Below are 27861 nucleotides of genomic sequence, written 5' to 3' on the forward strand. Positions count from 1 at the left end.
GTCATTCACTACCTTGTTCATTTCAGGGACCCCCAGTTTGATATGCATATTAGGCCACATGCAGACTCCATTTGATTTTTTTTTTGTTTTTATCATTTTCTATCTCGGACTGCCTCCTACTCTGTAAAACCCTCAGTTATTGTCTCCGCCAGGCCGAAAGGCATGGCCGAGACTATGTTTTGCACCCTGTTCTACCATTAACTGCACCGATCTGTGTAAAACATTGTATGTGCACTCCCTAGAGTGCCAAGGAAAAACCTCTGCCCTGCATTTTTCACATCTGCCTTCTATAGCGCCACCAGGAGGCCGACTTATGTAAAAGTCACATTTTTGGATATTACTCCTTCAGATTTTATCCACATTTTATGCAAATCGGTACACATGATCTCTATAGTCATGTGATCAACAAGGATCTGTTTGATTTTTCATATTCCATCCTGATTGGCTAAGATTGACATCTAAAGTTTTACAGGAGTGTCCCATTTTGAACAAAATGCCGCAAACGCAGCGTCCGATTGCGGTGAAACTTTGCACGCACATTTGCACTACGTTGAGGAACAAATGCCACCCTTTCAACATTGCCCTATTATAGCGCCACCAGGAGGCCGATTTTCGCAAATCTTTACATAAATATTATCTCTTTAGTCAAGTGATCAAGACGGATCCGTTTTCACATTGCAGCCTGATTGGTGAATTCCGAACATTGCTGATCCACACAAACCTACCTGACCTGGCGGAGACCTGTGCTCCGAGGAGCACTTTTTCTAGTTTTAACTCAGAGTGTACAAATGGAACCAAATGGATGCTTATTTGGTTCCATTTGCACACGCTTTGGAGTTACAGCACAATGGAAATAAGCCCCTGGGTCTTTTTGTGTTATCCTTTTAGCATAGCCTTTGACTGCGCTACCTTTACTGTTAATAATCATGTTAATTCAAGTATTTAATTAATCTATCGAAACGGCCCATATGGGTCCACTTGGTTCTCAACTATCAATCATGTAGGCTAGTTGGGGGCCACGACACACGTTATTGAGAGCCATTGCAGTATAAATACAGTGTGTTTTGAGACCTAGAAAAAGTAGCACAGGCTGAGAATTGAGGCCACACATGCATAAAACTTTGAATAGATTCAGGCCTGAAAGGCTGTATGCAAAGACAGAAACACATGCAGTACTGCAGAGGTTTCTTATTATGTATTGTGGAACTGTACCGCATTTATGCGAAGAATGTCAACATACCATCCTATTGTAGCAATTAATTAGCAATATAGCTAATTGTCAACAGCAGGGATGTACTGTACTAGATGTCAAAGAGAATTCACCAACCATCTGTTTAACACAACGTTTCACGAAGACTTCCCCTCGTCTGATTATATCAAAAGCAGTCATAAGGTGCACACACACACACACACAAACTCACACACACAAACTCACACACACACACACACACACACACACACACACTGCACACACACGGACACACACGGACGCACACAATGTACATGACATGCAAAGACTGTCACACAATATGCTTTGTGCGTTTTAACATATCACTAAACAGATGGTCATCTTCGTTAAGTCCTACTCATGTCGTGGAACACTGAACGCAGTCTCTTGTCGGCGTATGTTGAGAGAAAAAAAATTCTACCGTTTACAAAGGTACGAGAGCCGAAAACAAACCATATGTGAAGCCTAACGCCGGAAACAATGAGGAACACCTGTTTGTTTCCGCAAATACCAATGAAATGGAGATGGTGCAACTTTCACTTAAAGACGCAATGCCATGATTTTGATACTTTTTTTCTGTTGGTTCGCGGACCCCCAGGGGTCCTTGAGGGAGTTCCTGGGGGGAGGGGGGCAGCTAAATGACTATTTAACTCTGAGAGTGTACAGACATTTGTACACTCAGAGTTATGGGGGTCTGTGGCCTATAATGCAAAGTAAACTGTGGGTACGTGACATGAAGAAGTTTGATAATCACTCCCCCATTAGCGGCAATCTTCTCTGGCAAAAGGGTGAAGACTGAATAGGAACAGACTGGACCATGTACCTCCCAGTCCCATATCACTTTGACTTGACCACTTAAACACCATAGGCTATGGGTAACCGGAGTCGTTCAGGGCTCAATACTAGTGTCTTTTCTGTTTTCTGTTATTGAGGGGGAAAGCTTTAGCTGAAAATAGCCGATCGACAAGCTCACAACGCGACGCAACGGCACAATAAGGATGCTGGGGTTTAAGTGGTTCATATAGATTTGTCGCGTCGGTCAAAATAACAATCATGTTGCACCTCAACAACCACCATACAGTATATATAGTCGAGAGAATATGGAACATCTCGATAATCTATGTAATCCCTACTGGTAAAAATGTATTGTTTTGCATCTAATGTCACTATTTCCATTTAGCAAAACAAACAAAAAAAGACAGATAGAGAGAAGTGCTCTGGTGAGACAAGTGGGTGGTGAGGTGACAAAGTCACTTCTGATATATTCATAATGAGCAATACAGTATTGGATGTGTGCACAGCAATACAGCTTGTTAACACATAAATGTACAGTTTCTAGAAGAAAAAACAGGATTACCCAATGATCATTTATCTACAGAGAAATAGGCCTATGGCACTGATAAGTCTGAATCATTATGGTTTAATTCCATTACTCTTAGAATAAGAATAAGAATTCCATTACAATAAGCAGGATGGAAGTGAGAGGGAGTTGTATGTTATAGGGTTTTACCCTAGTTATTACATTTGATTGTGTTAAAAGTGACCCAATATGAGATTATTACAATAATATTTCTTAAAATAAACAAATAAATCAACAGAGACTGTTTCAACAATAGCCAAAGTATACTAGATTCTCAGGTTTCCATATATGGTCATGTTACAATACAGTATTTTTGTGACACCCACCATCCAGTCACAAGGCCATTTTATTATAAGGATTGGGCTTAAGTATTTGTAAAAACCCAACAGAGGCGTAAAGTGTGACCAATTACATTGATCTCGAAAAAAGAACAAAGGAAAACAACAAAAAAACTAAATATGCAGATGCTATGCAGGTATGTAGCCTACTGTATGAGGTATCCACTGGACAGGGACAATATAAAATACAAGCAGGGCGCCGCGTTATCAGACTGGAATCAGGCATCCAGCAGGAGAGCAGGAAGGAGTGTTGGCAAAGCCGGCCATGTAGGCCAAGCCAACCAGAAAAAACATAATAAACAGGCTGCAGACTCCAAATGTCACCACCAGGTGCCTGACGATGTTATCCGACCTTATGGACTGAACCTGAAACGAGCCTCTCTCAAATGGACTCATGGCCTGAACCTGAAGTGAACTGCTCTGAAATGGACTGCTCCGAAATGGACTCCCCCGTTTTGTCTGCTCTCTTTCCTCCATGATGAACGCGTTTAACATGTCCCCAGATAAAGGAGAATCAAGTACGTCCTCTATCTCTGCCTCCTCAACCTGATGAGCGTCTTTGATAAACTCCTCCAGACTTTTCACTTGGCCCGAGAGAGTCGAGTTCTCGGACTGCAGACGATTAACTTCGCAATCCGCCGCTTCGAGGAAGCTCATCAGCTCATCGTTTAGCTGCTTTAGTTTGCCTTGAGTGTGTTCAAGCTCGGCTATTCTCTCATAATCCACCATCTCTGTAAACTCCCTCTACGGTCTAACCGGGCACTGATATACTTCCTACTGCAAACGGCCTCTTTTATAGGACATCGCTCACTCTCTCTCGCTGATCGAGCTCTGGAGTGACGTCACACACAAAGGAAAGTGTTTCGGTGCAGTGTTGGCCGTGTTATTGTATGGCGTCAGTCGACGTCAGGAACATATTGCCCCATATATGGGCTGTGCGTCAGGCATGTACTAGCCTCGATCTCCATGCTTTTATTGTTTAGTTTTGCTAAAAAATAAAAGCCTGGAGTAGCGCGTTGGCCGTTGGTGTACCCGGTATGGGAAGTGTTTCATTTCCCCAACCAACCAGAGTGCAGTGGGCGTCGCTCGTAATGTTGTGTTAACGGGGCGGGGGTTGACGGGGGTTGACGGACAGATCGGTGAACCAATGGGATCAGGAGCGCTAGTGCAGCCTAGGCATGTACATATATGGGCATATTTGTCCAGACAGATTCACAGACGAGACAGACAAGACAACTTGGAACTTGCAACTTGTAGAATAGATATTATTGCTGTAGCATATTATAATGTGAAAATATAATGTATTGCTGAGTTTTTATTCTGCAGAATTTGTACGTGGAGGCCAGTATTGGCTATTGGTTATATAAATATCACTTGCCGCAGAGCTCCGTCTGTGAGTATGACGTTATAATCAGCGTCAGAGAGTGCAGGATTAGTGCAAGGTTTCCCTCTTGAAGCTATTCTTAAATTCTTCATTTTGCCAAGATTCACAGGGAGAAAAAAAATTAGCCATGTAAATTGATTTTCTTAAAAATCCCTTCTTAATTCCACCAAGGAATATGCTAAAGAAAGAACTGTTCCCAATAGTCATATAGCCTACTGTGATACAAAGTCAATTAACAGACTCTTCCGTATATATTTTGGTGTGTTAGTTTTTATTTTTTTCAATATTTTATGCCTTTATGGATAGGACCAGGGTTGCCAGATCTGCTTATTATAATTTGCCCGCAAGATTTTATTTGAAAATAGCCGATCTACAAGCTCACAACGCGTCGCATCGTGACGCGTTGTAAGCTTGTAGATCTGCTATTTTCAAATAGCTGATGTATATGTTAAAGTGCTCATGTGGCCCATAGTCGCTTCTTTTGGGCTGGTTTTCCTAGACCTGGTTGCTTGTTTCTCTCACAGAATCTGGCAACACTAAACCCTCCCTCCGGAAATCTCATTTGTAATTTATTTCAGGAGTGAGTCTGGTATGATCGCCCATTCTGCAATGTGGCTGTGGGCTGGAGTTAATACCGTTGACTGACAACCCCTTCAGCCAATGATCGTTGTTCCCCTTCAGCCAATCAGCAGTGCATTTTTACCACCTCCAGACTAATGTGACGCAACAGGACTTTTGAGACGGCCATGCCCAAAATAGGTTGCCTTATTCGGATACATGCGTGTCACTGCCCGCCCCTGCCGGTTCTCTGAATTTTTATTTTTAAATAGGTTGTCATGATTAATTGACCACATATATGAAGTTAAACAACTAAATTCTATCCAAGCGATATCTTAAAAGTAAATTCCGTGCCTCAAAAAAGAAGTTTGAGAGCGTTTTAAAACCGAAAGTAAAAAGTTTAACTGCCCACAGAAAACAATGGCGGCTCGTTCCATTTTTGTCGGCTGCACTCTGCTCCATTCGGGCTCACTCGAACTCGCCACCTGATTGGCCAACTTTCGCTGTCAATCACAGAACGATGAGCGACGACGCTGATAGGCTCGGTTTTTTGGTAATGCGCTAGAAACGCCCATACAAGCCTTCATGCCAGACTCCTTCCTGAAATCAAAATGGAAATGAGATTTTCCGGAGGGAGGGGCTTTACCAGGCTACAGGAAATGGGGAGAGAGATATGGGGGGGTGACATGCAGTAAAGGCCGCCGGGATCGGGACTCAAACCCACGACGCGCTGTCAGGGTACATTGAGCCTAGGTGCCTGGACCGCTATATATGCCAGCGGTCCAGGCCTTTTGTGTGTGATTTTATAGATGTGCCAGGAGAATTCACGGCCACATCTTAAGCACTCAAGAACTTTGATTATTGTACATTTGAAAAACATATTTGGCATTGTACCTTTCAGGCTGTTTCTTTGAGCAAAGCATGGAAGCCTTGGCTAGCTCTGCAAGACCAAACAACAAACAAATAGCTCTCTTACGCAAGTCCAAATGCAAAGTTATTTGACAGAAGTCACAACACGGCAACATTTGCTTCCAAAACATATCGTCTTTGTTGGGTGGAAACGTTGTATGTCCAAACTTTTCAGTGATTAAAAGTTGCAGATCCACAAGCTCGAGAGATCGAGATCCAGCTTGTAGATCTGCTACCTTTGATACTTTTTGTGTGACGCTGTAGTATGATCGAAGTGGGGCGTTCATTTACGAAAAAAAACACAAAAGGTATTAACATTTCTAACTCAAATCTTTGCTTCTGGGGGTCCCTGGAACAAAAATATTTTGAGATGGGGGTCCGCGGCCAAATACCTATCATTTTGGGGGTCCTTGACATGAAAAACGAGCTACCGTTCGTGCAGAACGAGATGACGCTGGTTGCTTGTTTCTCTCACAGAACCTGGCGTCTGTGGAAGAAACAAGCAACCAGCGTCATCTCGTTCTGCACCAACGATCGCTCGTGCCCGACATTCAGTGCATGTTTGAGTATCATGAGACTCCACGATGAGCAGTAGTAGAGAAAAAACTAACTTTGCATCGGTTATAATAGACGATTTTCACTCTTACACGGGCTCCCATTATGCCAACGGAGGGGGTCGCCAGACTGGACGACAGGGGACTCTCTGGAATAACTCAACGTCCCTTTCAATGTTGGTGAGTGATTAGCGACACATCAAAGATAACACTTAAAATGGCCGGATCTCTCCTTTAATGGGTAAAAAAAAAAGTAGCAGATCCACAAGACAACGTGGTGCGAAGCCGCACGTTTTGAGCTTGTAGATTGTAGATCTGCTACTTTTGAATTTGAATCCTGAAAAGGTAACCGTTTTGGACATAATGAGGTATCCACCTGACAGAGACGACATACTGTACTGTACATCATTGACTGGTGTCCCCTTAGCTTTCCCCCTCTACATGTACATCGAAGGTCTTAGTCGGAAAATAGCCGATCTACAAGGTCACAACAAGTGGCAGTGTGACAACTTGTGAGCTTGCAGATCTGCTATTTCCGTCTGTTGTCCACCTATTATATTATGGCATGCATGACCAGAATAGGGACGCTAGGGCTCACGTGGTTAAGTAAGTCTACAACGTTCATCCATTTTGGCTTGCACTGTGAAAATTACTTGGCAAATGACTAGAGAAGCAAAGTATAAAAATATATAGTTAAAATGTATTCAATCCACTTATCAAGACAAATCCAGCTGTGCCAGGTATTTTAAGTCTAATTAATATGCAGATTTGATTGAAATGAGCATCTCAGCAATTTCCTATCACTTGGTAGTGTGCCAGGTCTGCACTTCCCTCTTTGGTTATGGCTTCTATCTCGTTAAGTGAATGAATGCAACACTGTGTACACACAACATAGCTACAGTAATTGTCATCATATTAACCTGTGGCCCAAATTAAATGCATGACTAAGTAACATATTAGGACGTATTTGTAGTCGGTTTCATGCATTACTCTGATAAGGAGGATATTTGTTACATGGATGTTGTTCGCTGATATTGTGTTGTGTGTTGTGTCCGATTTTTCACGTCTTCAACACAAAAAAAATGACTGGATTTCATGTGGAATATTACCGGCAAAGCTTTAACCCATTAAGACCTGAGGCCGATTCTACAAATGCCCTCTGAACCAGAAGTTCTCACACTTTCAAGCAGATCTACAAGCTCATAGCGCGGCACCCGGATTGAATGGGTTAAAAAAAAGTAGCAATTCTCGGGGGAGCGGCGGCTCCATGGTTCCATCTTCTGCCTGGCGTTGTGACAAAGTGTCCTTGAGCAAGGCGCTGACTAACTAGCCATGAAGAGGTCGGCGCCTTGCATGGTTGCCTCTGCCGTCAGTGTGTGATTTGGTGAATTTAATGCACATTATAAAAGCACATCGGATAATGGTGACCATGGTAGAAGATACAGACCATTTACCATTTCTCTTGATATTCAAATAGCTGTTTTGCCCGTAAATAAACATTAAATAGTTTGAACTAGTAAAAAATGCGTTAGCATATCGTCTCTGTCGGGTGGAAACCACACATGTCCAAAACCGTTACTTTTCAGGACTCAAATTCAAAAATATCAAAAGTATCAGATCTACAAGCTCGAAATGTGTCGCTTCGCGCCGCGTTTCGAGCTTGTAGATCGGCTACTTTTGATGCTTTTGTGTGACGCTGTAGCATGATCAAGCTAGGGCGTTAATTTGCAATAAAAAACAAAAAGTTTGAATATGGAGATAAGAGGTTTCTGCACGACAGCGACGATATAAACCAATTAGACAGGATAAAGTGTTTTTTTTTTTTTAAGTAAACCAGAACAAACTCTCTAGATGAAATGGTTTACACATTGTCATGCTGCATGGAGCATCAGCGCTACCCTCCCCAACCGCTTCTCCGTCGCAGACACAGGATATAATTGCGAGAGTTGTGTGGCTCAGTTTTACTTATTTATTTGTATTATTTATTCATGTGTTTAGTTTATTGAATAGGCTACTTTGAGTTTGTAAGGACGCGCAGTGGTGAAAGTAGATTATAGATCTCGCCTGGGGGGGGGCGAGGGGTTCGCAATGTCTTGAATAAATGATGCCACATAGTATGCAAGTTGCACTTAAGCCTGATTGATATTTACAGTAGTTGCACGCTGGTGTACTGTAAGTGCGCCAAAAATGGCAGATCTCTACAGGCTTGTAGATCGGCTATTTTTCGCTGCGCCACATGCACGCAACTAAGTATAAATTAAGTGTTATACTGCGTTCACACTGGCAGATACAAGAGATACAAAGACACACATCTTTGTAGCTGAAGAAGTTGGAACCAGCTCAACTTTTTTGTAGCTTTGTAACTGTTGTAGGTTTTAGTAGTTTCTTTTTTTAGTCTTTTTTTTTTAGTCTTTTTTTTTTTTTTAATAGTTTGTAGTTTTCTACAAAAGCTGGTCGGTATCTTTGTATCTTCATGTCACTGATAAATCCGCCCCACATTTGCATACCGGGCCCTGATTGGTCCCTCACTACTCCGGAGGGAGTGAAATCCAATCACAACTGAGCGGTGCCGGACCAAATCTGCTGAGGGCTTCTTCTTTTTTTTGTTGCAACGGCAGATTGGTCTGGTTTCCAGGCTAGTATCTTTGTAGCTGCCAGTGTGAACGCAGCGTTAACAAAGGATCCATCACGTGTAAATCACTTGTTTTAATATTATCTACCTTTACAGGAACTGAATATTTTTTCCCCCTCCGTAATTAGGGTTGGGATTTTTTTGTGTTTTAAAGATTCCGATTCCTTATCGGTTCTTTAACGATTCCTACTGTATATGGGTTTCCTAACAGATCTGTGACTCCTGAGAGTGGTCAAATGGACGGGTCCTTTTGGTTTCATTTGTACACTCTCAGAGTTATGGGGGTCCTTGAAATGTAAAAGTGTGAGAACCACCGGTATAGCAGACGTGAAGTCCACATACTGAACCAGCTCTGACAGTGTGGTAAAAAAACGGTTCCAGAAACCGGTTGGAACCGATTCCGGTTCCTCAATGTTGGATCCGGTTCCTCCGATTCCTTCCGGATCCCAACCCTATACCGTAATCAATATGATAATAACTATCGTTTCTTCTCCTTTTTAAAGATCTCCCCCTTGTCAACCTCACTGTGGATCCCCAGCCCATTCTGGAAGGAAATCTGGTCAGGTTCCACTGCTCTGCCAAGGCCAACCCACCAGTCATCTACTACAGGTCAGCTTCATAATATTACTGTGTGTTCATTTGCATTCCGCCGTTTCTCCTTCATCTCTTTCAGTCTCTTTCCTTTCTGTTGTAATTATATTAAAGTGCAATCAAGTCGACGAAACAGAAGCGGGTCCACGTACTGTAGTTCAAAGGCGTTCTGAAAACTAAATTAGATTTCTCACCGTGTGCTGCAAGACAATGGAAATGTTCTCTGAGGGGTATTTCTTCTTTTTTTTCCAATAGATTTTTCTCCGCAACGTTCTGATGCTTAATTTATGCTCTGTCGTACATCTTTGGTCTGACCTAGTCTTAACCCATTAAGCCCGGGAACGCAGGGGTGTCATTTATTTCGATTTCTTTGGCTATTCAAAAACAGCAGATCTACAAGCTCGTAGCGCGGCACTCGGTGCCGCGCTACGAGCTTGTAGATCTGCTATTTTAGAAAAATCTTGAAAATGTGTGCAAATCTTTGAATATATATATTGTTTAAAGCAAAAAAAAAATTCACGCAAACCTTTGCTTCTGGGGGTCCCTGGAACAAAATGTTTTGAGATGGCGGTCCCTGCTGTCAAATAAATATCATTTTGGGGGTCCTTGACATGAAAAAGTTTGAGGACCACTGACATAGAAAACCGTTTTAGAAGATATTTGTAGAATCCCCAGAAGCAAATATTTGAGTTACAAAATGTTTGCTTTAGAAAATATATATATTGAAAGATTTGCAAAAAATATATATTTATGAATAGCCAAAGACATCTAAAAATGACACACAAGCGTTCCTGGTCTAAATGGGTTAAAAGACACTGACTTCCCACTATCCATATACGGTAGATACTGTAGATCAAAAGACAAACTCAATGTACAAATAGAAAATGGCTGGAAACCAGAATCCGTCGTGTTGGATTATGATTGACATTTTCTGTCCAAGACTTATGTTCTCTCAAGTCAGCACAGTTCACTGTCTTTCACTGCATGAGCCCCCATGGGGATGGATTTTCACAGCTATACTGTGTCGATAAACATCCCGCAATGTGCAAAACATATTCGAAGTGCAACGGTACATTGGAAAGTCATCAGGTCAGGTCTCGCTTGCTCACTCTCACTCCCTACTGTACTGTACTAACATAATGTGGCATATATGTTTTGCCTGTGTGAGATAAAATCAAATCAAATAAAACTCTGTTTGTATACAGTAGCACACTTAGAAACGACAGGTCAAGAAACAATTCAACAAAACAATAAAATCAAATACAATCAAGCAGGAGGTGATCAAGTTGAAATAGAGCTCAGCTGTGATTAAATTGTAACATGAATGTAACAATCAACAGCTCAACATGTTTGGATGGAAACTGAGGATTTGGTTAGCAATGCTAGCAAATGCTAGCTCTAACCTTATATTTTACTACATGTTTATGCATTTATTTCATATTTACATGTCGATTTAAGCTCTGAAATTCCTGTCAGACATACTCTAGTATGTGAAGAGTCTAACTGGGCTATAAACTCATTTTGGATTAAAAGAAAAGTTATTTTTGCAAAAAAAAAGTTTTTTTTATAGGGCATACTAACTAAAATTTTGAACATGAACTTGCAATGTACTGTTTGTTACAAGACAAGAGGCGAGGCCACCAAGTCGATACTGATGAGGTGTCTGCTATCCAGGGCCGTTTGACAAAGCCAAAGAATCACAAAACATTCACTTTCCAATGCAGTCTCAAGTGTGAGACTTTCAATATACAACTTTGTAGAATAAGCACAGACTAACAATGTGCTGGAACAGAACACCAGACATCATTTGATGTGTGAAAGTACTTTTTGATGGATTGATTGATTGAATACTTTATTAAAAGTTTGCAAAGGCAAGCACAGGGAAGTGCAGTTCAATACCTGTTAAGAGGATTTTAAACCCAAGAAAGCACTATATGGTTTGTTTCCATTGGGGTTAGTACTCAATTCATCGAAGCATTAATAACAGACAAATATACACTGCTATGCAAAAACATACAAATAAAAATCAGTACAGTAAACAGTTCCGGGGGAGGGGGCTTTGACTTTTTACAGGGGCCAGTTCCGAATTGCAGCCACCTGTAAATGCTATTTTAGAGCGGTTTTGAACTTTGAAGGAGAGTAGGGATTCACCTGTTTGTATAACTGTTGGTAGGGCATTCCACATTTTTGTGGCATAGCAGTAGAACGAATATAAACCCTTGTTAGAGCCAAATCTGGCTTGAACGCGATTTGTGGAGCTTGTGATTGTGGACGTCATTGACGTTTTTGAAGTAGTTTGTCAGGTACATGGGTGTCTTTGTGGTGTAGTGTAATTGTAGACCAGCTGGCCCATTGCAAATTGCTGTACTCTCTGTCCTCTACCCTGAGCCATCCCACCCTAGCAAAGTGAGCAGGGGTTAAATGAGCTGTAGATGTAAGGCCAAGCAGTTTATTTTGGGATGTCTGGAGACTTGTTTTTAAGGCCTTAGTGGTGCTATGGTACCATGAGGTGCATGCGTAGTCGAAGTGACATTGGATGAGGGCTCCTGTTAGAGTCCATGTATTCTTACTGGCCAGAGAGGAGATCCTGTACAAAAATCGTGTTCTTTGGTTGACTTTTTTGATTACTTTTGTTGCCAGTCTGGAAAGATTTGCCTCTAAAATGCCACCCAGGTAGGTAATTTCCTCTTTTCTTGGTGCCGCTCATTTCCCCAATTGATCAAAACAGCGGCAATGAATAGTTGCTGATGAGCAGCGGCCGACTGAATTGCATGTTGGGTCTTGGAGCGAAGTGATGACTTTCACACCTGGGGTGCTACAGCCAGAGATGTACTTGATTGCACATTATGTTGCCTATACCAAAAATTTACGATCTGGGGGGAAAATTAAACATAATCAACAAACTATACTATAAAAAAAACTGGTCAAACATTGGCCAAATTGTAAAATAATATAAGAAATGTTCAAAAAACATGATTGTTTTTTGAACATTTCATTTGACATGAGAGTTTGAAAATAGCCGATCTACAAGCTCACAACGGGTCGCAGTGCGAACCGTTGTGAGCTTGTAGATCGGCTATTTTCTGTAGGGCTTTCGGTTGAGCTTGTAGATCTGCTTTCGTTTTTTCGGTGCGCGACAGACGTGCACAACCAAGCATAAATCAGGCTTAACACCCCGCAGCCTCTCCATGGACCACGGAGGGGCTTTGCTCTGAATCAAAAACGAGCTCTGTGGCTCCTCTCCTTCCCTTTTTAAGATCTCTGAAAACGCAACTTCTGTTAAGTTCACCTAACTTAGGTAAAGCCTCGGCAGGATTAAGCACACTGTCTTTGTTGCGCCCCGATAAATTTCAATTTTAAATCTCAATACCCTTGAGCCACCAGCCAGCATGCAGCCCAACAGGCATTTCAGTATTACACACGGCTTGCCTCAAATATAAAGATCTGATCTGGGGATGTGAGTCGAGCATTTCCGAGATACGGCGATGGCTTGCATGCAGACGCCGCGCAGAGTTTGACTCTGGGTTGTCAGGGGGCAGGGCGAAGGCACTTAGTCTGTGAAATGTGTCAAAAATACTCCTGGAGCCATAAACACATGTCCGGCGGGCAGACGTCGCGTTGATTATAAATGTGCAGACAGCCCTGAGAGCGTGCCACACATCTCTGCCATCTGCCCGCGTACAAGGGCAGCGGGATAAGCATCGTGCCTATGCTCTGCATTAGGAAGGCAGTTCACTCTCCCCGTTGGCTCAGACGCCATCCTTGACTTGGAGGTTGTGAGACCCGTAGGAACAGGTGGAGGCCAACGTTTGTGCAGGGAGAGTGTAAGGCTGTAAATGACAGCATATATATATATATATATATATATATATATATATATATACAGTGGTGGAAAAGTACTCAGATATAAGGAAAATCTGATAAGTAAAAGTAGCAATAGCACAGTGTAGAAATACTCTGTTACAAGTAAAAGGCCTGTGTTCAAAAGGTTACTTGAGTAAACATGCAAAAGTATTGGCATCGAAATGTACTTAAAGTACCAAAAGTAAAAGTACTAAAATGTTTGAAAATAGCAGATCTACAGAGCTCACAACGCGTCGCATCGCGACGCGTTGTGAGCTTGTAGATCGGCTATTTTCAAATAGCCCATGCATAAAATAAGGCTAAAGTGGTTAATATGAGTTTCATAATATAATAATTTATATCGGCAAAGTAACTAGTAACTAAAGTTTTCAAATAATTGTAGTGGAGTAAAAGTACAATATTTGCCTCTGAGATGTAGTGGGGTAGAAGTAGAAGTATTGAAAATTGGAAATACTTCAGTAAAGTAAAAGTACCTCAAAAGTGTACAGCACTTGAGTACTGTAGATGTACTTAGTTACTTTACACCACTGTATGTCTATATACATACAGTACATGCATGCATACATACATACATACATCATACATCATACATCATACATACATACATACATACATACATACATACATACATACATACATACATACATACATACATACATACATATACGTCTATAGTGTATTTAAATAAATAAACCTCCCCAGTAATTACAATCTCGAGGGTTGGTGGCAAAAGTCTTTAAACAGCATATGTCTCTACAGACTTTTGTCACGGTCTCACATGTCACGTAATATAATTTGATGTATTTAATATCTGCATCTTGCAGGGATGCACAGTGGGCTGTTATGTTTGCCTTTGTCTATTTGTGGGTAGCCTACACATTACCAACTGTCCAACCACAAAGATCATGTTTAGTAACACTTAGTAAGAACTACACTTCACATCACTTTCACAATGCCTTCACTAAGGCTGCATGACCAAGTAGTCCTCATGTCATCTCTCATTACACATTCATAATTTTAACGGGTTAAAAGAAATTAAAACAATTATTCAAAGATTTGCACAAATGTTCAATTTATTTTTTTTTATAGCAGATGTACAAGCACTCTGTGCCGCTCTATGAGCTTGTTCCCGGATTGTATGAGCTTGGTCCCGGATTGAATGGGTTAATATGCGATTGAAGACATCAAGGGTCATAATTGTAATTTTTATTCCAAATGGCTTTTCATTGATTGTCCCTATGTTATCTGTTGCTCTGCTATGGGGTGCTTTCTTGCTTGTTAGAATTTGGAATATTGTTGCACTTGCTGTTACAATAGCACTACATGTATGCTGTTATAATTGCACTATACAATGAGAAGCAGGTGAAGCCGTTATTCCCAGCGCTCCTGTATAATGAAGTGTGTGTGTGTGTGTGTGTGTGTGTGTGTGTGTGTGTGTGTGTGTGTGTGTGTGTGTGTGTGTGTGTGTGTGTGTGTGTGTGTGTGTGTGTGTGTGTGTGTGTGTGTGTGTGTGTGTGTGTGTGTGTGTGTGTGTGTGTGTGTGTGTGTGTGTGTGCTCACTTGCTACAAGTGACAAAGTCACAAGTTGACACGGAACCGGTAGATTATCAACACAGTACTATGGTGCTAGTAAAGGCTGGGAGAGTGTGTTGTTGTTACTATTGTTTTATTGTCGTTTGAGTTGGATGAAGTGTCTCGTAGCCTAACTGAACGACTGGTTTGATGTTTTTTGAACGATGTCAGGTGGTCAATGGAACCACCGTGACATCGTGACACCTGTCAATCTCAAAGACACCTGACTTAATATTTAGAGAAAATTTAAGGCAAAAATAAGAATGAATACTTTAATTAATTTTAACATTTGCGTGGCCCACCCACTGTCAGCCAGGCCCAGCCACAACTTTGATTCTGCCTACGCCACTGGATCAAGCTACAGCGTTGGTCGGCCGGTTGGCCTAGCAATGGACCAATCAACCAGAGCAGGGATTCCCAACCATTGATCCAAGCCGGGATACACAATCGATTGATTCATCTTTAAAAGAAACATGAGGACATTTCCATCTCGAGGGTCCATGGATGGGCGGTTGTACAGAGATTCTGAGATTACTCCGTGGCTGTTTTAAAGTTGCCATGTTTTTATTTTCTTGATAGTCGCCATATCAAAAATGTCATTACTCATTATGATTATTACACCACATCAAAATAAAATATGTCCAACAGATTGTCCATATACATTATGCTTTAAAAAAAAAGAAACATTATTTTTGTTCCCGAACATCTATTTTAGCTTACTTTGCCATTTTTGAAATTGTTCTCTGAGCCCAAACTGCAGCAGTGTGATTGTGTAATCATTGCGAGCTGGCGTGTGATCGTACGTGGCTAGGAGCTCCGAGGTGTAGGCCTACATAAAACTACATAGGATAGGCTGTGTGAATAGGAAGAATGATTACCTGCTGGAGGTCATTTGCATGCAGATGCGAGGGGACTTCAATTCATTGAATATATTTTAAAAAATATATACACTTTTTTTTTTCTTTTGATCATCTCTCACACACTTATGCCAGTGGTGGCACACATGCCTAAGGTTGCCTTCCCCTATTGCTCTAAGACTAAGTCTAAGCAATTTAATCCAACAACATCTAGTCCTAGTGACTCTATTAATTTACACTAGCAAAAGAAAGGCTTACATATCGCTCATGTGGATGTTAATTATGTGAATGATGTGAATGACTAAATGCTGTGTAGAATAATAATCTGCAAGCATGTGCTTACTATCACTGGGACTCTTCTTGAACGAGCCATAACACATGGACACTTGATGTGAAAGGTTTCAAATCACTGTGTAAGGAAGGACAACACCAGAACAGGAGGAGGTATTGTCCTTCAGTATACTGTAGGGGTGTGCCGATATATCGTCCCGCGATATATTGCGATACGTTTTCGTGACGATATGTATCGTTTTGGGGGAAAAAAATATCGTTTTGAATTTTTTTTTTTTTTTTTTCTCAGGCATGCAAACAGCCCCGAGGTGAAAAGGGTGACAACATGTTGTTTTTTTTCGGGTCAGGTGTCACACTATTGCCCTATTTGGATTCAAAACGGCTATTGTAGCTGAAAAGCTACAAGTTTGCGTCTGAATAATGCAAAAACTGAATTATTTGTTTGCATTTTTTCTCCCCCATATATTTTCATAATAAAAAAGTGCGTATCGTATCGAAATCGTATCGAAGTTTTGAGCCAAATATCGTATCGTATCGTTTGGTGAAATTAGTGTATCGGCACACCCCTAGTATACTGTGTACACTGTATTTTCAACATCTGTCCATATTATCCACAACTTGTGACAGCGAGTGACAACAACAAACAGTAAACATGTGTTTACTGTTTGTTGTTGCCCAGCACTTCATTCTCCCATCTTTTATCACCAAACTCTAGTCAGATGTTGCAGTTTACGAATCTTGCATTAAAACCAATATTTATAATACAGCAGTAACAGCAGTGCATTGTGAAATCACAGACATATGCAGCTCTACAAGCTCACAACGTGCCACAGCACTGCGTTTTGTGAACTTGTAGATCTGCTGTTTTCGGCGAAGAGATTTGGTGTTACGGGGGGGGGGGAGAGAGCGTACCAAGTACAAAGCGGAAGCCTGTCAACTAAGTATTAGTCAGTGGTGGAAAAAGTACTCAAATTATTTACTTAAGTAAAAGTGCAATATTTGCCTCTGAGATGTAGTGGAGTAAAAGTACAAAACATTGGAAATACTCCAAAAAATACCTCAAAATTGTACTCAAGTACAGTACTTGAGTAAATGTACTTAGTTGCTTTACACCACTGGTATTAGTTTACTAAGTATAGAGGGTTTAAGTGGTTAAGTGCTTGAAGATCCAATAATCACTAGAGCGTACAGTATGTGATACAAGAGTGCCAATTAACAGGAAACAAATGAAATGGTCAAAGTTGTCATATAGACGTGTAAGGTGTGTTGATTGATTCACGGTATCGACTGATGCATTGAGTAACGTGCCACAAAACATTCCACAGCGCTGGAAGGCTTTGAGTGGGACAGCGAATGAAAATATTTTGTCCTACAATATATCTTAACTTTAACTAGTAAGCCTGAAAAGGCAGCAATAAAGCATCCTTTTATTTCTTGGAGCTGCTAAAATGTTAGGAGAGAAAACAGCTCCCCAATGATGGATACGTACAGCAGATACTTTATTAATGCCCTTGGGGAAATTCAGGTATCCCATAACTCGTACAGGTAAACATAAAGATGATAGTTAAAACACAACAAAAGAGGGTAACAGTAATAATGCTACTGCATGCCTGAGGCTAGAAGCTAAAAAAAAAAACAGATGCTTTAAAACATAAAAGAATACCACTTTAAAATTAGTAATTCTATAAATGAATAAAAAGTGATGAAGTGCATAAACATAAGCATGTGCCCAGAGGCGTGTGGGGGAGGGCACCGTTAAAGCCCTCCATATAACAACCACTCTGATGGAACAACACACATAGTCAACAGATAATTACAACATTCTCTATCAAATCAAACAACAGAGTATTGCTCTTGCAACTCATAGCTCTTTCTTTCTTTCTTTCTTTCTTTCCTTCTTTCGTTCTTAGTGTAACACTTTTGTGATATAGGGCACATGTTAACAACACATATTACTGTAATTATAGACACTCCAAGTAACCCTCGAACAACAAATTGCCCACAATTTCACACATTGTTATCGCCCATTCAAGCTCCAGCCATACTGGGTTTTGTCCTTTGTCCTCCACTAGGCCATGAGGGCAAGGTGTGTGTGTGTGTGTGTGTGTGTGTGTGTGTGTGTGTGTGTGGTGTGTGTGTGTGTGTGTGTGTGTGTGTGTGTGTGTGTGTGTGTGTGTGTGTGTGTGTGTGTGTGTGTGTGTGTGTGTGTGTGTGTGTGTGTGTGTGTGTGTGTGTGTGTGTGTGTGTGTGTGTGTGTGTGTTCTTGCGTGTGCGTCTGTCTGTCTATGTGATTGGCGAGGCTAATGTGTACGCTGCCAGTAGGCCAAGGAAGTACCTCCCCTTTTGTTTACATTTTGTGTATATATTCAGTATGTATATTTATTTTATATAATATATTTCACTTTAATGATGTCCCAGAAGTACGAGGTCATACATCATAGATGTATGACGTCACAGAGTGGCCACATTTCCTGGCCCGAGATACAGTGTCCGCTCCACTGAGCACATGAACACTCTCTGGTGGCGTTGGAAAAATGTTTTGCATAATATGCTTTTTTATGCTTGTTCAGCAAAGCCATGATTCATTCTGTATTTAGGTAATTACACTTGCTGGCACATGGGAGCTGTCCTGTATAAACCTCACACTATACGCCTACTACTGCACAGCTCCGCTGGAGCGAAGGGGGCTAAAGAGCCGTGTTCAAGGGCACCTCTACTGTTAGAGTTGTTGAAAGACAGGACACCGTCACTTGTTAAGTTTCACCTTCCCTGTCGAGGTCTTCAAAGTCACCGTGTGTGTGTGGAGGATTACAAATGATGACCGGTCACAAACGTGCTTCTCAAACGGCACCGCGACCCCTGATTTATGTTTTAAGACACCTTTGGGTCAAGCTCAAGAGGTCGTCGTCATTCATTTGTCTTTAACTGAGTATACGGTGCTTCCTCAAGGCTACCTCAGGCATACTTCTTCGCAGAAACCACGTTCGGTCGGCGAGGTCGTTAAAACGGAGCGATTTTCTAACGCTCTGCACTCAAAGCGGAGCCTCCCCGAGTCTGAAAAACAAGTCTTGCGGAGAACTTGTTCAGTTTCAGCAAGAAAGCCACATTCCTTTTATGTATTTCAAGTATGCTGCATGCCTTCAGGGCGCTTACTCACCAGCATTTTATAACACATCTTGTATCATGATTCATGATAGAGATATTAACAAAAAAACTGTTTTGTTTTGTTTCACTTCATCGTCTCCTGACCTCTGAGAGTCATCAGTTGTTAGTCTAGGTCTGTTCCACCGTCGGTTTTCGGCTCCGAAACGGCAGACAATGGAATTTAAGTGAGAGCGCTAAAGAGAAGGGAAGGGCCCTATATGTAATTAATGATGGGATTGTTTATTATGCTCGGCTCACACCTTGTAAATTGCACACTGGTGTTTAACCACAGCCAGACAGCTTCATCTAAGCTGTATCTATTTTAGCGTCGGGTAACAAGAGGCGAGGGGATTCCTTCCTCGGCAAACATCAAAGGCACACACGCATGAAGGCATTAGCATTGTTTTGACGTGACAGTGTTTATTATTATGCACAGCACAACAAAAATGGACCATTACATTTGATTGGAAGCAAATAAGCTGACCGAATTTTTTCTGTTTCTCCTAAACAGTAATGGCGGCGTGGGCAATAACAGGGAAGGCCCTCCTTCCTTTTATTAACCCATTAAGATATGAGGCCGATTCTATAAATGTCTTCTAAATCCCAGCAGTTTTCTAAAAACGTATGTTGTCAGTATGTCAGTGGTTTTCAAACTTTTTCATAGCTGTCAAGGACCGCCAAAATCATATGTATTTGACCACAACACAAACCCCCATCTCAAAATATTTGGTTCCAGGGACCCACCAGAAGCAAAGATTTGAGTTAAAAAGGTTCTCTTTAAACCAATATAATCACAGATTTGCACACATTTTCAAAAAAATTCAAAAATAGCAGATCTACAAGCTCGTAGCGCGGCACTCGGTGCCGCGCTACAAGCTTGTATATCTGCTATTTTTGAATAGCCAAAGTGTAAAAATATATTTTTTTTTATAGCTCAAACCAAAAAATGACACAGGTGCGTTTTCCCGGTCTTAACGGGTTAATCATTATTGCCCGTTTTCCTCATTTCTTCCACACGGGGTGTTTCCGTGGATGCGACCCTGCACTTGATACTCGCTGATAATGAGCTGTGCGGGTTATTAGTCCGCAGTCCTTGGGTCATACGACATGCAGTGGATGCACTCAGACTTCCTATTGATCGGGCGTAAACAAGTGGTCTCCACATAAGCTCTTGACAGAGAGGGCCCCGCATGCGTCTGCTGCCGGTGAGTGCTTTCAAGCCACCGCAGGAAACGTAAAGATTTTTATTTCCCTACCGGGGGAGAGAGCGGGCGGAATTTGGCCGGTGAGAAAAACGGCGACACTCAACACTTGTGTTAAAAAAAAAACTCCCTTTTTCCCTTTACTTCCGCTGTGCACGCCATCACTCAGCGTGTCACGGCTTCAATTTAATACTTCCATGCCAACAGGCTCATTCCTCAGTGTCTTTTTAATGCTCTCTTGGCTGAGCACAGTATTGATCACCTGAAAAGTGCCCTTTTCCCCTCCCGTGTGAAATGAAAAGGATCGGAGCTCTTGAGACTGGAATGCAACCGCTCGAGTGCGAGGTCATCATGTGGAATGTGTACGAAAGGGAAAGCAGCCATATCATATAGGAATGCATGCCTCTGTTGAGGCCGATTTGTACTTTAGTCATACTGTGGTGTTTCCCGTGCACAGTGGTGGATAAAGTGCTTAATGTTTGACTTAAAGGGACACTTCACCCCAAAAAAACGTTGTTTCAATGGATTAGTCACCCCATGGAGACTTGAATTCATGGATATTTTTTAGTTTTTTGTCTCATTCCTAAGACAATAATTTGATGACCGGCAGCGTTTCCGGTAGGAGACACAATGACTCGTTGTGTCTCCTACCGGAACCGCTGCCTACCGGTCCGCTGGTCATCAAATTATTGTCTTAGGAATGAGACAAAAACTAAAAAATATCCCTGAATTCAAGTCTCCATGGGGTGACTAATCCATTGAAACAAAGTTTTTTTTGGGTGAAGTGTCCCTTTAAGTAAACGTATCAATACTGCAATGTAGAAGTAGTAAAAGTCCGGAATTTAAAATTTACTTGAGTAAAAGTACAAAAGTATTGGAATCAAAATGTACCTAAAGTACCAAAAGTAAAAGTACTAAAATGTTTGAAAAAAGCAGATCTACAAGCTCACCACGCGTCGCGGTGCGACGCGTCGTGAGCTTGTAGATCGGCTATTTTCAAATAGCCTATAGGTATAAAATAGGGCTTAAGTGGTTAATGTATATAAAGTAACTAGTAACTAAAGTTTTCTAATAATTGTAATGGAGTAAAAATACAATATTTGCCTCTGAGATGTAGTGGAGTAGAAGTAAAGGTATTGAACATTGGAAATACTCCAGTAAAGTAAAAGTACCTCAAAATTGTACTTACAGTAAGTACTGTACTTGAGTAAATGCACTTAGTTATTTTACACCACTGCCCGTGCATATAGGCAATCTACAAGCTCACAGCGTGTCACATGACACAGGCGGGCAGGGAAAGAAAATCATTGCTGTCGGGGTAGAAACCTTGGCTCGTCGTCCATTTGATGTTCGACACAATGGTGCAAAAATCCCCTGTACGGACATAAACCTGTTCCACTGTTTGTTTTCTGGCACCCGGAGTTCCCCGGGAAGAGAGGTGCCTGATTTTGTGTGTGTGTGTGTGTTTGTGTGTGTGTGTGTGTGTGTGTGTGTGTGTGTGTGTGTGGTTTCGAGCTTGTTGATCTACTACTTTTGATGCTTTTGTGTGAGACGCTGTAGTATGATCAATTAGGGTGTTAATTAACGTCAACAAGAAGTAAGAATGATGGAGATAGGCGGTTTCTGCCCGACAGCAACAAATTGCTCCATGAGATCAGCTCCAGGTCTTTTTCTGCTCCGTCTCTCTCCGCTTTCTTCTTTCTCTCTCTCTCTTGTCCACGGATGGACGTGACCTATTGGACATGGACTCTGAGCAGATCGTTGGCCTGCGTTTTTGTGCGTCATTCATCCTTTTAGGTGTGATTCTGAAAGCGAGATGCAGTTCACATGAAGGGCACAGAGAGCCCTGTCAGGCTCGTTTCACCACTCATTAGCCACACACACACAGCAAAAGCCTGTGTGTTCGTTTAACGCTGAGAGTGTACAAATTGACCCGCTGGGGTCGATTTTTACGTGTGTGTGTGTGTGTGTGTGTGTGTGTGTGTGTGTGTGTGTGTGTGTGTGTGTGTGTGTGTGTGTGTGTGTGTGTGTGTGTGTGTGTGTGTGTGTGTGTGTGTGTGTGTGTGTGTGTGTGTGTGTGTGTCCACCCACATGCCCGCGTGTTTGTGTTTTGCACATTTAGTTATTTACAAATGTAGTAATTCATTTTATTTGTGTGCTTTTATCAAATGCAAACCTGTCTGTTCTCATTCATTATTATGTATGTATTTACAGTATGTATTATAGCCTGTGAGAGGGTGGCCCAGAAGCCAGCTTGGCTCATGCTTTTTAAAAAGAAAAAAAAATACAAAAACTAAGTGAGTGACAGGTGGAGTGGGAGAGATAAAAAAAAACCATGCATGACAGAAGAACACAGAGAGAGAGAGAGAGAGAGAGAGAGAGAGAGAGAGAGAGAGAGAGAGAGAGAGAGAGAGAGAGAGAGAGAGAGAGAGAGAGAGAGAGAGAGAGAGAGAGAGAGAGAGAGAGAGAGAGAGAGAGAGAGAGGGGGGGGGGGGGGGGGGACGGAAAGAGAGGGACAGAGACGGAAAGAGAGGGACAGAGAGACGGAAAGAGAGGGAGAGAGAGACGGAAAGAGAGGGACAGAGAGACAGACAGAGAGGGACAGAGGGAGACAGAGAGAGATAAGACAGAGACAGAGCGAGGGAAAGAGAAATAGACACAGACAGAGAGAGAGAGTAATGTGGGGGTAGAGAGAGAAGAGATGAGTTGATGTCTCTTGCAAACAGGTCCACATTTCATCCCCATGGGAGGCTGTGGCGTTGGCACCTGGAGCTCTTTGCTCGCTGCTGAGTGCTTTTTATTTTGGAATGAAGCTGTCGCCTCTCGTTTCCTCATTTGTCACTTTTGCAGCGTCTAATGAGAGGCCGGGTTGAGCCGGTTAGGCTTGGCTTGTCATCCATTTGATGTTCAACACAATGGTGCAAAAATCCCCTGTACGGACATAAACCTGTTCCACTGTTTGTTTTCTGGCACCCGGAGTTCCCCGGGAACAGAGGTGTCTGATTGTGTGTGCGTGCGCGTGTGCGTGTGCGTGCGTGCGTGTGTGTGTGTGTGTGTGTGTGTGTGCGCGCGTTTATTAATATACTTGTGAGGATCAAATGTACCCACATGCAAGTATAGAATCATTTCAGAAATAGACATCGTGAGGACCATTTCCTGGTCCCCACAAGAAAAAACTATGGTTTTGTGGTTAAAAAAATATTTTTTTAAAGATTGTTTAGGATACGGAAACGATTTTTATAAATTTTTATACATTTGAAATGTTGTGAAATGGGACATTCTGCATAATGAGTACTTTCTACTTTTGTACTTCTACTCAAGTTAATTTAGAATTCCAGACTTTTATTTGTAACAGAGTATTTCTACATTGCAGTATTGACACTTTTACTCCAGAAAAAAAAATATTCACCAGCGGTTCACGGAAGACATTTTGGAACTGGCAATATGTCGTTACTAGTGCGTACAGTATGTATATGTTAATTGGAATTTGACAGATGAATGGACAAGTCGACATTCTGCATTAACAGTTGCTGTGCTAAATCAAGACTTAAAGTCGTCATCTGGTCCGTGTTTGTATCTTCATTTGTCTCGACTCGCAGCGGAGAACACAGGGAGGGAGGAATGAGAGCGTGTGTGTATGTACAGTAAGCAGTGGGAGGAGAGAACACACAATACAATAGAACAGATGTTAGCTCGGTGTCCTACGGGACCTTCATATGTCTAGACTTATTCCATTTGGGGGCGGGGGGGGGCACATGCAAAGCAGAATATATTAAGAATGAGTAAATAATTGGTATGGCATATCACAAATAGGGCTATTGTTGTTATATATCGTCTCTGTGTGGAGTTTGCATGTTCTCCCTGTGTCCCCATAGGGTAGGTACCCTCACAAAAAAACATGCAGTAATCCTGGTCTCTATACTGCCTCAGCCGGGGCGCCTGACGGAGGGGAAAGGAAGTGGTTGGAATAACGTGTTCCTTCCACGCGCTACGAAACTCCCCCCCCTTGTCAGGTGATAAGAAGCGGCCTGCTAACTCCTCATGCGTTGAAGGAAGCATGAGCTCAGTTCGGGGGCTCTCCCCAGACTGGCAGAGGGAGAGTAGCGCCCAGGATTACATGCTTTGGCAATTGGCACCTCATACGTCCAACACTGTCACTTTTCAGGATTCAAATTCAAAAGTAGCAGATCTACAAGCTCGAAACGCGTCGCGTTTTGAGCTTGTAGATCTGCTACTTTTGATGCTTTTCTGTGACGCTGTGGTATGATCAAGTACGGCATTATTTTTTCAGTCTAGTCCTTTATCACACTTCAACACAAATATGATGCTGTGCATCAACAAGATACATCGATCATCAAGGGAATCACCAGAAAGCTCTTTAGATAGTTATATTGAACAGTATTAGATGTTTATTATGAGCCTAACATTCAAGGCAGTTTTATTATAAGTGAAAATATGCTAACCGTTATCCCGTTTTGACAGGCTCTACAACACACATGCAACACTTAAGCATTAAATAGCGAACAAAAAGCCATAATCCGTTTTTATCACTACATTTTCACGCACGTTATGAATGGAAGACAGGGGACTGGAGACCAACTAAACTGTTTGTTTGGTTTACCAGGAGATGTAGGAGAACAAAGCTCTCTGGAAGGAAAAGAGGCAATATTCACTGACTGTGCTTCCTCTGTTGACCAATTATTACGTCTCTGACGGGTAGAGAAACCTCATTATGTCCAAAACTGTAACTTTTTAGGATTCAAATAAAAAAATGGCAAAAAGTAGCAGATCTACAAGCTCAAAATGTGTCACTTTGCGCCGCGTTTCGAGCCACGTTTCGAGCTTGTAGATCTGCTACTTTTGGTACTTTTGTGTGACGTTATAGTTAGTATGATCAAGTACTGTAGGACATTAATTTACAAAAAAAGGAAAAACAATGATAGCAGACATACGAGCTCATAGCGCGTCAGAGAGTGCCGCGCTATGAGCTTGTAGATCAGCTCTTTTTTTTAAACGCATTTGTAACTCGAATCTTTGCTTCATGGGGGTCCCTGGAACAAAACATTTCGAGTCTGCGGCCAAATACATATCTAAAAACGTTTTCTAAATCCTAACAGTATGTTGCTATATCAGTGGTGCTCCAACTTTTCCATGCCAAGGACCCCCAGAATGATGTATTTGGCCGCCAACCCCCATCTCAAAATATGTTGTTCCAGGGACCCAGGGGTTAAAATGTTCTTTTTAAAACATATTATATATAAGATTTGCACACATTTTCCATGATTTTTCAAAACAAATGTAGATCTACAAGCTCATTGCCCAAGTGCAGCGCTATAAGCTTGTATATCTGCTATGTTTTGAAGAAATGACACAGATGCGCATTCTCTGTCTTCATGGATTAAGAGTATGGAGATAAGAGGTTTCTGCCCTGACAGGGACTGTGTGTATTCACACAGTGGCCATTTTGCTGTTCACACCCTGACATGGTCCATGATTCTCTGCTGGCATCGTGTTGTTTATAAGGATCCCCATTAGCTACCTATTGCAACAGCTATTCTTCCTGAGGTCCTACGCTAAATATCACATTAACCACTTTCACCCTGGTGTCCTTTTTTGGGGGGGCACGTTTGTGGCAGGAAGCTAGGGGACATGTTTCCCCTTCCTCCCCTATTTTAACCCATTTAGGCCTGATCGAGGCTAATTCCACAAAATGTCTTCAAAATCAGTTTTTCGGAAAAAATACCTATGTTTACATTTTATATATATAGGTCTTAAATGGTTAATATACAAGAAACACAAGTGTGATAAGTACACAATAAATAAATAAAATAACTCTAAGCTGTAGGCATATTTACACAAGTCGTAAGAAAGTCAGTTAAAAGCAAGCCCAGGTACCAAGTTTACAATACGGTAGCTCATAAACACTTTGATGACCCCATAAACAAACATTCTGTGCTACAGTATACTAGTACCACTGCGCTGGAGACTCACCGGGAAACAATCAAATGCTGATGAGAGAGAGCTATTGTTCCATTAGACGCTTCTTTGTTGTCTTTTTAAAGCCAGTTTTAGGTTTTATCTGTGCGACCTGTGATGGTAGCCCTCTCTCTGTTCTCATTGCTCTCTATGTGGTGCATTACTCAGTATTTGCATTGCACTCGGGAATATGAAAAGACCTTTTTGATGAATGACTAGGAGTGTTCATTAGAGCTATATCCGAGTTGCTTATACTGTTTTTTTTTTGGGATCTTAGCCAATGAAATAGTTCTTACAAAAGATAACAAAGAGATAAGCAGTCTGTCTTATGACCCACCTTAGTATGTTGGCACACATTTTGTTTGTTGTGAGTTCTTTATTGCACACTACAGAGTGATTCGTGCCTTTTAGAGTGAACACAGCGGTATTTGGATTAATGTGATTTCACTGATTTGATGCCCACTCAGAAACAGTCTATTTGGCCATGGTAGTTGCAGATTAATTATTTTTTGCCAGAGTCGAGTCTGCAGGTTTCGTGTCACAGTTACAGCCTGTGAATAACAGTAATCAATCTCTGTCCATATTTGATTACAGACAAGAAAAAAAAGAAAGAAAGAAAGAAAAAAGGAAAGAAAAAGATTGTGGTTGACTGTGAAAATACTCCAGATGTCTGTCCATTAGAAGTAATATTTTAGATGCAATTCTGAATGAATCAGATACTGTAGCTATTGTTTGAATTTTCTAGTAGTCTCACATTATCTTAAAGAATAAGAATACGCTGGTAACTTAAATAGAACAAATAAAACAAAACAGCAAAGACCAACAATAAAAAAAAATAACAATGCCAACAAAATGAATGATTAATAAATCATTCTTAACTTCATGGATTAATGGAAGCCAGTTTATAAGCAAACAGCGCATATACTCTGTTGCCGAGATGATGCTGCAAAGTATGATTAGTGTCTTTTGGTATTTATGTAATGGTGTTTTTAGTGCAATAACTTCTGCTATTACAGCGAGACATGTTGCTGCTTTGCTCTGCTGCACTACTTATCCTGGACTTACTGAAAGGGAACTGTAACAAATCACAGAGAAAATGTAATGGAATAAAAAGATGCATTACTAAGAACACCTACTGTAGATTAAAATCCTCACAGCGGCTCACAAGCAGATCAATGCATCACAACATTCTTACTTGTACTGTAAATGTACTGTAACTATTAACCCATTAAGACCGGGAACGCATCTGTGTCATGTTTAGATTTCTTTGGCTATTCAAAAATAGCAGAAAATAGCAGATCTACAAGCTCTTAGCGCAGCACCGGGTGCCGCGCTAAGAGCTTGTAGATCTGCTATTTATTTTGAAAAATCTTGAAAATGTGTGCAAATCTTTAAGTATAT

General features: G+C 41.4%; 1 protein-coding gene across 1 annotated transcript in view; it reads left to right on the forward strand.

Annotated features, from left to right (window-relative positions):
• Window positions 1-27861, forward strand: part of LOC308090703 (kin of IRRE-like protein 3) — a gene marked incomplete at both ends in the record, with an annotated part of 132284 nt that overhangs the window by 74638 nt on the left and 29785 nt on the right. The window contains one exon of the mRNA XM_080435968.1: window positions 9467-9572. Within this exon, the coding sequence (XP_080292094.1) occupies window positions 9467-9572 (106 nt within the window). The remainder of the gene's footprint in view (window positions 1-9466; window positions 9573-27861) is intronic.

Source organism: Gymnoscopelus braueri (assembly GCF_963280865.1).
Source record: "Gymnoscopelus braueri genome assembly, chromosome: 8".
NCBI lineage: Eukaryota > Metazoa > Chordata > Actinopteri > Myctophiformes > Myctophidae > Gymnoscopelus > Gymnoscopelus braueri.